The 14,425-nt window shown below is 38.0% G+C and overlaps 1 protein-coding gene across 2 annotated transcripts; it reads left to right on the top strand.

The window, feature by feature from the left end:
• The first annotated feature begins 9,330 nt into the window (after positions 1–9,330).
• LOC5576765 (T-complex protein 1 subunit theta) lies at positions 9,331–11,980 on the top strand. Of its 2 annotated transcripts, XR_002501098.1 has the most exons (3): positions 9,331–9,541; positions 9,656–11,323; positions 11,762–11,980. XR_002501098.1 is itself a non-coding variant. In XM_001662797.2 (2 exons), exons 1-2 carry the CDS (start codon positions 9,482–9,484, stop codon positions 11,234–11,236), a joined length of 1,641 nt encoding a protein of 546 aa, XP_001662847.2. In that variant the 5' UTR covers positions 9,331–9,481; the 3' UTR covers positions 11,237–11,980. The 2 variants fall into 2 exon arrangements, 1 of the variants encoding a protein (XP_001662847.2); XM_001662797.2 differs by having other exon boundaries at positions 9,656–11,980.
• The last annotated feature ends 2,445 nt before the right edge of the window (positions 11,981–14,425 follow it).

The raw sequence follows: 14,425 nt of genomic DNA, 5'->3' as shown, positions 1-14,425 counted from the left end.
TTATTATGCGACTTCCATGTACATTAGGGTGCCAATGAAAATCGATTTTTCGAATTTCAAAAAAAGGTAGGGCTCAAAAGTTTTGTCTCCTCGAAAAAAGTCCCCATGCAAAATTTGAGCTCAATCGGACTTCATTAAGTGGACCCCCAAAGCGGTCAAAGTTTGGCTTTTTTGACCCATGAAAAATCTTCATGAAATTTCCGAAATCGAAATTTTTTTTTTGATGCCAGATGTCTTAGAAATGCATGAAACGTCGAGATCTGGTGTTATTTGGAAAATTTTTTTTTTGAAAAAATCGACCTTTTGGGACTTAGTAAATTTTTGAGTTGGGGGAGTGAATTGAATTTGAAATGAACGATTTGAATTCAATTGCTGAGAAATTCAAGGCAATAGTGTTGAAACATATCCTATATCATTGTTGGCCACTGAAAGCATATTATATGTGATATTTCATTAGGGTGGTTCATTTACTTTCCATTAGGGTGGTTCTTTTTGTTAAAAAATAAAAATAATAAAAAATAGAATTTTAATTGAATATTGAAGACAATAGTATTGGAACATCTCTCACATTATCGTAAGCCATTTTCTACATTTAATATGTGGTATTTTATTAGGGTGGTTCACTTATTTTCCATTAGGGTGGGCCTTTCTGTCGAAATATCATAATTTGAATGGGATATTAAAAACAATAGTATTTTATCACCTCTTTCATCATCGTAGGGCATTTCGTTCATTAGATTCGTGATATTTTATTAGAGTGGCTCTCTTATTTTCCATTGGTGTTTGCCGAAAATTAAAAAAAAATCAAGAAATTTTGAATTTGATCCTTTTAGTATCTTTTATAATCGTAGGCCATTGTCTTCATTTTTGTTTAGAGAGGCTTTAAATTCCTCTGAATTCATGCGCCTCTAGTTCCATTTGATGTCGCATAATCATCGTAGGACACTGTTAACATATTTCATTAGGGAGTTTCTCTTATTTTCCATTAGGGTGCATCATTTTTCGTACAGTTTGAAACCATGATTTCTCGGAAAAGTCTTGTCCACTTTCCTTAATTATAGTGTCATTGTAAAAATTTCAACCTTAATATTTACAGACCGAAAGATTATGGTGTGGACTACAACATAATATTTGCGTAATGTTCGAGGAAAATGTAAAGGTAACTTAGTTAACAACAAAAGAGTTTTCTAGAAAGCCTCTCATTGTTAGAAAGGTCCTTTTGAAAAGTTTTGCGTGATTTTCATTCGGAATGCAACACTTCACTAAGCTGAACCAGTTCGGAGTCCTCGTCTCATACAAAATCCGGTTGCTACTTCGTGATTTCAGATGCACTCATCTCAGAGATCAAGCATTGAGCCTCAGTGACCTTTCCAATTTAGTTTTGCAAATTCCGAAGGAAATTCCAGAGAAAATTCTGAAGGAAATACCGAAGGAAATTCCAACGGAAATTCCAGAGGGAATTACGAAGGAAATTTCAGTGGAAATTCTGAAGGAAGTTCCAGTGGAAATTCCGAAAGAAATTCCAGAGAAAATTCCGAAGCAAATTCCAGACGGAATTTATCAGGACATTCCAGAGGAAATTTCGCAGGAAATTCTAGTGGAAATTCCAGAGGTAATTCCGAAGGAAATTCTAGAGAAAATTCTGAATTCCAGAGAAAATTCGGAAGGAAATTCCAGAGAAAATCTCGAAAGAAATTCCAGAGGAAATTCCAAAGGAAATTCCAGAGATAATTGGGTCCTAAAATTTTTAATGAAATCTTGTTTTTATTTAATAACACGAAAAAGCATGTTACTGTAACTACTTTAGCAATTTTTCCCGCTCAAATAATGGCTATATCATGTTTGAAATTTAATTTAAAAATTTGGTCCATAAATGAACCTTGACACTTTTGATCATGTTTGACGTTCGCTTAGTCGACAAAAACACCACAGGGGTTTCAGTTTGACCACTGGGGTTGTTCCTATCTGACATTTCGAAAGCGACACGGAAAACAAAATACACCCAAAATTTGAGTTTAAGCCAAAGGATGTGACAAAATCTAAAAAAATGTTTTTTGGGCTTAAACCAACGGAAAACATTAGAAAATTGAGTAAACATGTGTTTTTGGCCTAAACTTAAGCGTTTGGCACTAAAATTGGGACAGGGCTTTAGGACCCTATTTCGAAGAAAATTCTAGGGGAAATACGGAAGGAAACGAAAATTATAGAGGTACTTCCGAAGAAAATTCCGAAACAATTTCAAAGCTTCAAAAGAAATTCCAAATGAAATTCAGAATCAAATTTAGCATGAAGCTCCAAAAGGAAACTCCAGGAGAAATTCCGAAGCAAATTGCAAAGTAAATTTCGACGAAAATAACGTAGAAAATTCCAAATCAAATCCCGAAGGTAGCTCCAAAAGAAATTCCAAACGAAATTCCAAAGCAAATACCGAAAGAAATTCCAAAGCAAATTCAAAAAGAAATTCCATAAAAATAAATCCGAATGGAGTTTTGAAGGATGTCCCGAAGCAAGTTCCAAAGAAAACTCGGACGAAAATTGCGCAGAAAATTCCAAATGAAATTCCGAAGCCAGCTCTAAAAGAAATTTCAAAGGAACTTCCGAAGCGAATTCCAAAGGAAATTCCGAAAGAAATTCCAAAGGAAACGCCGAAGAAAATTTTGAAGAACTGAAGAAGGAAATTCCGAAAGTAATTCCAAAGAAATCCAAAATAACTTCCTGAAGCAACTTACTGAAAGAAATTAATGAAGAAATTCCAAAGGAAATTCTGAAGTAAATAAGATATGAAGTTCCGAAGAATACAAAGGAATTTTAAAGGATACTCCTAAGAAAATTCCGAAAAAACGATTCGAAGGAAATTCCAAAAAAATTCAACGGAAATTCTGATGAAAATTACGTAAAACAGTCCAAAGGAAAATTCCGTAAAAAATTCCAATCAAAACTTCTTAATAAAATTCCGAAATCTTCATAGGAAATTCCAAAGGTTATTCCAAAGGAAATTCCAAAGAAACTCTATAACTTCAAACGAAATTCCGGAAGAAATTTCAAAGAGAATTCTGAAGAAAGTAATAAAGGAATTCCAAAGGAAATTCTGAAGAAAATTTGATAAGTAGCCTCAAAGAAAACTGCAAAGGAATTTTAAAGGATACTCCTAAGGAAATTTCGACGGAAATTCCAAAGTTAATTCCGAAGGAAACTAAAAAAAAATCCAACGAAATTTCCGAAGCAAATTTCGGAGGAAATTCTGACGAAAATTGCGTAGAAATTTCCAAAGGAAATTCCGAAAAAGATCCAAAGGAAATTCCGAAGAGGAAATTCCAGAAACTACATAGGAAATTCCATAAAAAATTCAAAGCAAATTCCGAATGAAATTCAAAAAGGAATTTCTAAGGAAATTTCGAAGAAAAAATCACAGCTGCAAAAGAAATTCCAAAGGAAACTTCGATGGAAACTTTCAAAATATAAGGGAAATCCCGAAAAAAAAACTGAATAAAATTCTAAAAGAAATTCTGAGGCACGTTCCAAAGGACATTCCGACGACAATTCTGAAAAATATCCAAAGCATATTCAAAAGGGAATTTCTAAGGAAATTCCAAAGAAAATTCCAAAGCAAATCCCGAAGCAAATTGCAATGAAAAAAGGAAGTTAGAAGGAAATTTCGTAGGAAATTTCTAAGGAATTTTCTATGGAATATCCAAAGCAAATTTGAAAGGAAATTCTCAAGAAAACTTTGTAGAAATTCCGAAGAAAATTGTACAGGAAATTTTTAAGAATGTTCCGCACTAAATTTCAAAGGTCCAAAACAAATCCCAAATTAAATTCCGAAGAAAGCTCCAAGGAAAATTTAAAAGGAAATTCCAAAGTAAATTCCAACGCTTTGAAAGAAATTCCAAATAATATTTCGAATACAATTCTGAAGGAAGCTCCAAAGATAATTTTACTGGAAATTCTGAAACAAACTCTAGAAGAAATTCGGAAGGAAACTCCAAAGAAAATTCCAAAGCAAATTTCGAAGGAAACTCAAAAAGAAACTCCGAAGTAAATTTCGAAGAAAATTCCGTGGAAAAGTTCAGAATGAAATTCCGAAGGACACTTCATAGGAAATTTCGAAGGAAATACCACAGAAAATTCAAAAGGGCACTTCTAAAGATACCGAAGAAATTTCCACAGGATATTCCGAAGCAAATTCAGGACAAATTTCCAGTTTTGATGAAAATTCCGTAGAAAATTTCAAAGGAAATTTCGTACAAAAGTCCAATAAAAAACTTTAAAAGGAATTTCGAAGGAAGTTCCGATTAAAATTCCAAAGGAAACTCCGAAGAAAATTCCGTTGAAAACTCCAACGAAAAAATCCATATGAAATTCCGACGAAATTTCTATAAGGAACTTTGTTACATCTTTGAAGGATAAACGAGAACTGATTGTTAAAACCGAATCGCGTGTACTATAGCAAGCAGAAGGCAACGTACTTTTGTTTCGGGAATGAAAGAGCCCAAGGCTGAGAATCTCTTTTGAAAATATAAACTAAACACTTTTGTTGCCCTTCATCGTCGCCCATCAAGCTATTGTCATAATTTGAATACGTCAAAAATTATTTCATTCCTTTTTTATCTGTATTTTGATTATGGCAGTTAGAGTTGTGCTTCACTGAATTCACTGATTATTGTTATTGGAACGTTTTATTTTAACTATTCGAAAGAAAACCTTAATGAAAATATCTTAAGGAAGAGTTGCATGCCAATGAAGAATCATGATTCAAAACTATACAAACAAAGTTGATTTGTTAGATCTGTTGAGAATATTTTTTTTTAATTTACAAATTAAATGATCACCCTTATGCAAAACTGAGGACAATAGCCCCAACGAAATATCACTTATTATATGTTAACAGTGGCCTACCATGACATAGGAGATGTTTAATTACTCTTGTATTTACTATTCCATTCAAATTCTCATTTTTTTTAAAGGACCACTGTAATGTAATATAAGTGAGCCTTCCCAATGAAATATCACGAATCTCATGAAGGAAATGGCCTACGATGATGAAATAGGTGATAAAATAAGGTGATATCATAATCGCCCAGTACTTCTCGATGGGGCGGAGCTCCGGAGTGTTGGGAGGGTTGAACGTTTTCGGCACGAAATTGACCTTATTGTCCGCATACCACTTCAGCACGTCCTTGGAGTAGTGGCAGGTCCGTCCCACCCGAATAAAAAATACAATACAAGAACAATATAACGTATTGTAACAGTACCATTCAATATATTGGAAATACAATACAGTATATGTAAAATGACAATACAATTACAGTACAATATATTGTTTTGAACAGTTCACTGTATGGTATATGAGATTTTTGCAATATAATGTATAGGTGGTTAAGTATCGTAACAATACAAATATAGATATTTTCTCATATAAACATTTTGAAAATACAATACGATATGATGTTCATGTATTGTCTTGATTAGCAATTCGTGTATTGTTGTACAATACAAAAACAATTCAACGAACTGTATCATGGTTGCATTCGTCGTTACAGCTAATGTCAAGTGACTTCTAAAAAACTACTTATTTTAACTTTTTGAATATTTTTCACCCAACATTTCTTGCTTTCTGAACTTGTTTTGTTTATTTCTTTCAGCAAAGCTACATAGAAAAAAGCAACAGTTGTTTTACGCGAAAATAGGAATTTGACCAAAATTGTAAGGTATAAAACCAATTAAAAACAATACAATGTTCTGTTACAATATATTATATTGTTTTTGAATTGTATATCCAAACAAGAATAATATTGCTTCGACATTCAATTACAATACGCTGTATTGTATCCAATACGTTATATTGTACATTAATGGTTTATTCCATTCACTGAATGATACGTTTTTATCCGGGCACTCGGGCTCAGATTGGGTACCACTTCTAGTACTGCATTTGGTCCCTCGGTAGTGCAAAAGGTACCCAAGTTTAACAGATCGCAGTACACTTTGAACGGCATTCTAGATTACCTTATGAGCCATAAAATTTTGAGCAACTGCAAGGGACATGGGGGTCTTTAATTTGTCTTTGCTGGAACCATACTGGCACCATTCGCCAAACTATCCACAACAACTAAAAACAATATCTAACCAGTTTCCTATAACATCCAAATTAACAATATACCAACAGTACCGCAGACGATTTTCACAGTTTGGTAAATTGTAAATGGGCAAATAACAGTGTGGGGAATAGGCGGTTTAGTTATGTGACCATTCAAAAATGACAGTTTTCTCTACAAAATTTGTCGTGGATAGTTTGTCGAAAGGTGGGTTTACCATCCATTTTTTTGCCAAATTCACTGTTAGACAAACAGTTCAAATACAGTTAAACCATATTTTTCCATTATAACGAATAATGTATGTGTAATTATCAGCTTTTGGTGCTTTATGGTATTTTAACCGTATATCGAACCGGTCCGTTGTATTTATACAATAAAAGAAAATGCAATGAAATGTTCCATTGTAAAGCGAAGTATGCACTTCAACAGAAAAGTAATCGTCTATCTCGATGCGTGGGAAATTTCTTGCAAGAAATGCTCAAGAAAAGCATTTTTCTTTGATCGCTGTACGCAGTTGAAAAGAAAAGTCAATTCAAATGGAGTTCTCTGTACGAAATTTCTTGACCATTTCTTGGGCAGAAATTTTTACTTATCTTGAGCTGAACAGCATACTTAACTTCAGTAATGAAACAAGAATACTCGTGTTTAAAATTTTATTATGTATAGCTAAGTATGCTGTTTCGCTCAAGAAAAGTAAAGAAATTCCTTGACTGAAAGGGTCAAGAGCAAACCGGCCTTATCAATTTAATCTTAATTACTTTACACACTTTCGCTTGAATTGGATTCATCATGTCATGTCATAATATACACAAACGGACACATTTTTCCATCCGGCAGCTTGGCCATGTCTTCATACCTATGAAGCTGGGGTTAGTTATGCAGGCGATAGCCGAATGAGACGAGTGTATCAAGTTCCGAACATCCTTTCCAGGTCCACAGCTTACCTGACTCCCTTCACTATCAGGCAGCAGCCGCCGAAGCTATGGGGGGGGGGGGGGGGTTCAGTTTGCCCAGGTCCGTCCCACTCGGGCTCAGATTGGGTACCACTTCTAGTACTGCATTTTGTCCCTCGGTAGTGCAAAAGGTACCCAAGTTTGACAAATCGCAGTACACTTTACACGGCATTCTAGATTACCTTATGAGCCATAAAATTTTGGGCAACTGTAAGGGACATGGAGGTCTTTAATTTGTCTTTGGTTTGCCTGCTTGTTTATTTCGGGTTATGTCCGGTATTCTCAACGTTTCTGTGGCTTGGTGGAAGAGGCTAGAACTGAAATTTCAAATGCCTCGCATCACAAGTAAGGGTCCATTCACAAATTTCATAACGCTGACGGGGGTGGGTGGGTGTCCTGGAAATGTTACAGCTCATACAAAATTTAAAAAAATATTCATACAAAATGCGTTACAAGGAGGTGGGTGGGTGTCGAAAATTGCCATTTTTTGCGTTATGAAATTTGTGAACAAACCCTAAGCCAAAGACAAATCAAAGACCTCCATGTCCCTTGCAGTTGCCCAAAATTTTATGGCTCATAAGGTAATCTAGAATGCCGTGAAAAGTGTACTGCGATCTGTCAAACTTGGGTACCTTTTATACTACCGAGGGACGAAATGCAGTACTAGAAGTGGTACCCAATCTGAGCCCGAGTGTGACGGACCTGCCTAAGCTGAAAAAAATAGTAGCACATTACATGCCGCTGGACGGGATGAATTCAGAAAATGATAACTTACTATCGATTTTGAATCCGGTGCTCGATTAGATGTATATTTTAATAAAAATGAACCAGCAGCAGCAGAAAATGTTGTATTTCTTGGTTTGTTTGTTTTTTTTTTTAAGACAATGCGCGATGAAAAACACGCCAAAAATATTCTACACAGTGAAAATGAATGTGCCAAACATATTGAACATATTTTGATTTTTGCTTACCTATTCGATTAAAAATATAGAAATCACCAAAAGATTGTTCAGATTGCTATCAAATTGTATGGAAACGACAAAAATAATTTAATAACTATGGGGAACGTATAAAGCTATAGGGTGATGAAATTGAAAATAGCTCACAAACATATCAGTCCAATGAACTTTTTGCCAAACTGTAAAGTAATTGTTATATATTGTAAAATGTTTAGGTAATGTATAGGTGGGTTGCACAAATTGAACAAATTGTTCAACCATTTTTGAATCCTTTAATAGATTATCACTATTTCGTATGTAGTACTCATAACATTGTTTACTGTTCAAAGCTTTCGATTTCATTTTGTTCTACATAAAAGAGATTGTTTGTGAAACATTAACCGTAACAGAAACAGGAAACTTGCTGTTTGAAATGTATGGCCAATTGTATTTTTCTATGCGGGAAGTGAAAGCTAATGAGAAATTGGGTCCTAAAATGTTTAATGAAATCTTGTTTTTATTTAATAACACGAAAAAGCATGGTACCAGGTCCGTCACACTCGGGCTCAGATTGGGTACCACTTCTAGTACTGCATTTGGTCCCTCGGTAGTGCAAAAGGTACCCAAGTTTGACAGATCGCAGTACACTTTGAACGGCATTCTAGATTACCTTATGAGCCATAAAATTTTGAGCAACTGCAAGGGACATGGGGGTCTTTAATTTGTCTTTGATGGTACTGTTACTACTTTAGCAATTTTTCCCGCTCAAATAATGGCTATATCATGTTTAAACATTAATTTAAAAATTTGGTCCATAAATGAACCTTGACACTTTTGATCATGTTTGACGTTCGCTTAGTCGACAAAAACACCACAGGGGTTTTAGTTCGACCACTGGGGTTGTTCCTATCTGACATTTCGTAAGGGACACGGAAAACAAAATACACCCAAAATTTGAGTTTAAGCCCAAAGATGTGACAAAATCTAAAAAAAATGATTTTTTTTGGGCTTTAACCAACGGAAAACATTAGAAAATTGAGTAAACATGTGTTTTTGGCCTAAACTTAAGCGTTTGGTACTTAAATTGGGACAGGGCTTTAGGACCCTATTATTAATTATTAATAAAATAAATGAGAATGGTTTATCAGTTTTTGACCACATTCAAACATTTCTTCCACAGTGCATTCTAGTACAACTTCCAGAACCTTCTCTCCCGCTGTCCACTCCCTCGTCGCTTCTGATGACAGCTAAACGAAACCTTTTGACTGCACATTTCACGCACACCAACGAATTCGGCTGTCAAGCGGGGGTGTTTTTTTCGTGTTTTTGCTCGTTTTTCCTCCCTTGCTTGTGTGTGCTGCGGTGCAGAACAACAGCAGCGCTTGCACGAGAAAGACCCGTTTTCGGTCCGTCGAAGAGCAGAAAAAAAAAGCGAATTTGAGGTTGTGTTTCCAGTCTTGTGTCGCTGTCTTGTCGAGAAAATCTGTGCAGAAAAATGGCTCTCCACGTCCCGAAAGCACCCGGTTTCGCTTCCATGCTCAAGGAAGGCGCTCGCGTAAGTAGAAATAGTCAAGTTGGTGGTTGATTTGGGTTAGAAATTGAATTTCCGCGAGGCGGACATTTTCCCTTTTGGGCGATGGATGACTCACGTGAGAATTTTCTCCCGTAGGCTTATTCCGGCTTGGAGGAAGCAGTGTACCGTAACATCAACGCCTGCAAAGAGTTTGCCAGTTCGGTTCGCTCGGCGTATGGCCCAAATGGCATGAACAAGATGATCATCAATCACATCGAGAAGCAGTTCGTCACCTCGGATGCGGGAACAATCATGAGGGAACTGGATGTGGAACATCCGGCGGCCAAATTGATGATCCAGGCAAGCCAGATGCAGGAAGCGGAAGTTGGGGATGGCACAAACTTCGTGGTGGTGTTCTGCGGAGCATTGCTGGAGGTTGCGGAGGAGCTTCTAAGGCTGGGAGTGACCACCAGTGACATTACCGAGGGGTACGAGAAAGCGCTGGACAAGGCACTGGAGATTCTGCCAAAGCTGGTGTGTCACGAAGTGAAGGATTACCGGAATCAGGAGTTGGTGAAGGAAGCCATCAGGGCCTCGATCATGTCCAAGCAGTTGGGCAACGAGGACTTCATTACCGATTTGATTACCCAGGCGTGTGCTTCGATTCTGCCGGAGAAGACCACTTTCAATGTGGACAACATTCGGGTGTGTAAGATTTTGGGAAGCGGATTGCACACTTCCGAGGTCATTCATGGAATGGTGTTCAAGAGATTCGTCGAGGGCGAAATCACTTCAGCCAAGGAGGCAAAGATTGCTCTGTATTCCTGCCCGGTGGACATCATCCAGACGGAAACGAAGGGAACCGTCCTGATTAAGAGCGCCGATGAGCTGAAGAGCTTCAGCAAGGGAGAGGAGAATCTCCTGGAGACGCAAATCAAGGCGATTGCCGATACCGGAGCGAAGGTTATCGTAGCCGGGGGAAAGTTCGGAGACATGGCCCTGCACTACATGAACAAATACGGTTTGATGGCGGTCCGTTTGAACTCGAAGTTTGACCTGCGCCGATTGAGCAAGGCGGTCAATGGAACCGTGTTGCCCCGTTTGACTCCCCCAAGCACGGAAGAACTTGGCTACTGTGACAATGTGTTCGTGAACGAATTGGGAGATACCTCGGTTTGCATTTTCCGGTCGGAAGGATCGGATAGCCGTATTGCTACCATTGTGATCCGTGGTTCCACCGACAACTACATGGACGATATCGAGCGTGCAATCGATGACGGAGTCAACACTTTCAAGGGTCTCACACGTGATGGTCGCTTCCTGGCCGGAGCTGGAGCCGTGGAAATCGAATTGGCTCGGCAGCTAGCTGAATACGCGGACACCCTTCCTGGATTGGATCAGTACGCCGTTCGCAAATTTGCAGTTGCTCTGGAAGCATTCCCTAAGGCGCTGGCAGAAAACAGCGGTGTGAACGCCACCGAGATTGTCAACAAACTCTATCTGGCCCACAAGGAAGGCAAGCTGAACGAGGGCTTCGACATTGATGCCGAGCAGCCGTCCACGATCGATGTGACCAGCACCAAAATCTACGACCTGTTCCAGACCAAGTACTGGGGCCTGAAGTACGCCGTGGGGGCCGCGTGTACGATCCTGAAGGTGGACCAGATCATCATGGCCAAACGGGCCGGTGGACCGAAACCGAGAGCCGGTGGGGCGAATAGCGATGACGAATCGTAAGAAGTCCCTCGTCGTTTGTCTGCTTATTATTCTCTATAAACTATAATTATTACTACCTACATTAACCGCCTTAACAGTTTATGGTATCGTCAAAGAAGATTGTATAACATTTTGCGGTAATCCACTTCGCGGTGTACCATTTCGCGGTTTGTCATTTCGCGGCACGACATTTCGCGGTTAGTACCATTTGGCGATATGTCATTTCGCGGTCAGTACCATTTCGCGGTATACTGTTTCGCGGTTTGTACCGAAATGTTTCATATATCTTAACAGAGCAATTTGAAGAACTGCAAGTATTCAAAAGAAGGGTAAATCTCCGATGAAAATATTATTGATGATAATGCCAACAATTTTCAGTGCAACTCGTAGGAAAAACCACACCGCGAAATGGTATAGACTGCGAAATGGCATACCGCGAAATGGTACTAATCGCGAAACGGTAAACCGCAAAATGATACACACCGCGAAATGGTACACCGCGAACTTGTTGACCGCGAAATGGTTAACCGCGAAATGTCGGACAACCGTCAAAGAACAGCAACAACATTCACTCGTACGTTTGCATATTTATAAGTAGCGTTCTCACCCTTGGCTCATTTCGGAAGTTTTCCTCTTTCGTTTCTACCTTTGTGCTTTTCTTATAAGCTTGTAAGCTGCTGCGGCTGGCTAGAATTCAAATCATTAAGTTCACACATAATACACACGTTCGTTCCAGGAGGATGAAAACCATCACTTGATATACTAGCCGGTGCTCCGTAGATTGGAACTCTGTGTCCGAAATCCTTTGCTCTGTCTCAAGTTACTGCAGGGCTGACAGCAGGCCTCTTTTTAGAGACTTGCGTGCTCATTCTACGAGTGGCGTGATAATTGTCAACTCGAGTGAAGTGATTCGCCGTGTAAATCAAATGGAGAGTCACTAAACTCGAGTCGACAAGTATTGTCACAATTGTGACAATTCTCACCTCACGCCAGTCGTAGAGTAAACCCATTAATCTCTATTTTTATACAAGTCTCTAAAAAGTATTTTTGATTATTGTGTATTTCTTTCACTGTTACTGGACTGCGATGTGCGGTCTCATAAGTGCGACAGTGGTAATAAAAGGGCGGGATTGCAATGAATCCTGTTGGTGTCTTCAGAGCACTTATTTTTTAAGTAGATGAAAAAACCGAATTTAGCACTATACCATTTAATTCCACTAGAGTTTGTATCCTTTGACAGATACGCGTATTACGACCTCAACTGTAGTAAGGCTGTCTTCAGTGTCGTGTACTAGACTCGACTAGACTCGAGTCTAGTACACGACACGAGCCTATGCATGCTATAAAACGTTTGACTTTTACTGTGCGCCCTATTTTCAAGTTGCCCGTGAGATAGAGCGAGACAGCACCAACACACGGCGCACAGTAAAAGTCAAAAGAACAAAAGAATTTATGGCACGTACAGAGGCTCACTGAAGACGGCATTACAGTTGAGGTCGAAATACGCGTATCTGTCAAAGGATACAAACTAGTGGAATTAAATGGTATAATACTAAATTCGTTTTTTTTTTTTATCTACTTATAGGTATTCTACTAAACAGCTCGAAGATTATTATCACTTATTCTTTGATTTACGAATAAAAAGGTCCCCCGAAGGGGCACAGATAGCCGTAGCGGTAAACGCGCAGCTATTCAGCAAGACCAAGCTGAGGGTCGTGGGTTCGAATCCTACCAGTCGAGGATCTTTTCGGGTTGGAAACTTTCTCGACTCCCAGGGCATAGAGTATTATCGTACCTGCCACACGATATACGAATGCAAAAATGGTCAATTGGCAAAGAAAACTCTCAGTTAATAACTGTGGAAGTGCTCATAAGAACACTAAGCTGAGAAGCAGGCTTTGTCCCAGTTGGGACGTAACGTCAGAAAGAAGAAGAAGTCCCCCGAAGACACCTACCCGATTTGATGCAATTGCGCACTTTTATTAGCGTTTCCGCATTTGTAAAAACTTCTGCGATAGTCCAGTGGTGAAAGAAATGCGCAATAACGGTTTATAAAGTCTCTACCAAAATGGTCTCTAAAGTTTCTTTTTTCACTATTCTGCTTGCAAAATTATATCAGGCTCCAGAGAAACCTTCGGAGACTATCACGCGTTCATTCAAATAAATTTTCAAGAATTTCTACTCAGATTCTTCCAGGATACGCTTCAGGAATGATTGTAAAGATTTCTTCAGAGGTTTCATCAGCCATACTTCCAGGGATCCCTTCAGAAATTCTTCTAGAGATTCATCTACCAATTCTGCCAGTAATGCTTCTAGCGATTTTCAAGGGAATCCTTGCGCAGTAATAGTAAGTAATTTTCTCAGGGTAAATTTTGAACATGTTTCCAAAGACTATCCTAGGTATTTAAAAAACATCTCCACGATTTGTTTTCCAAACACTTTAGAATAAATCTTGTAAATTCACTTGGGAGAATTTTTGTATGTATCCTAGAGTAACAACTGGATCATTCGGTAAAAGGAATAGTCGATTAGTGTATCTTCTACTAATCGACTAATTCTATCCTAACATTTTTCATCTCCCAGAAATTGCTCAAAAATTCGCGAGAGGAAGAACTTTCCAAGAATTCCTCGATAAATTCCACCTGTGATCCATCGTTTTCATTGGTGTAGATACAGGGGGGATGGAAACTAATATAAAAATTAAAAAAAAATCACAATATACATGATTGTTGAACACACTCTTCGAAATTCCTTAAAGAATTTTAGTTTAATCAAATTCCTCAAGAAAAAGTTAAGGGTGGCTTCAGAAATTTGCTACAAATTTCTTGAAAATTAGTTAAATAATTTTGTGAGATTTTCCCATAACGTGAACTCCTCCTGAAGGACAACTATTCTTTCTATGTCTACTTTTTACCCACAAATTGATTCCGAAATATGCTCCCGGATTCAACTGAAAAGAGTTAACCTTTAAAACGATTACAATTTTCCCTCGCAACTCATACAAAAAATAAAAATTGGTTTTAACAGATCTTTGATATTTTTTTGCTGAAAGTTCTACCAGAAATTCCGCTGTGAATTCTTTCAAACAGTTTTCACAAACAGATAATTTTGTGAAGTAGAATCCAGAATTTAAAGAAAAATAGATTCTGATAGATTTCAATGTAAATTCTCTTTATCGATATGTTGCTTAGAAGGTTAGAATACGCAAAA

Source organism: Aedes aegypti, chromosome 3 (assembly GCF_002204515.2).
Source record: "Aedes aegypti strain LVP_AGWG chromosome 3, AaegL5.0 Primary Assembly, whole genome shotgun sequence".
NCBI lineage: Eukaryota > Metazoa > Arthropoda > Insecta > Diptera > Culicidae > Aedes > Aedes aegypti.
The sequence above is the reverse complement of the archived record's forward strand: the minus strand, read 5'-3'. Positions and strand labels throughout refer to the sequence as shown.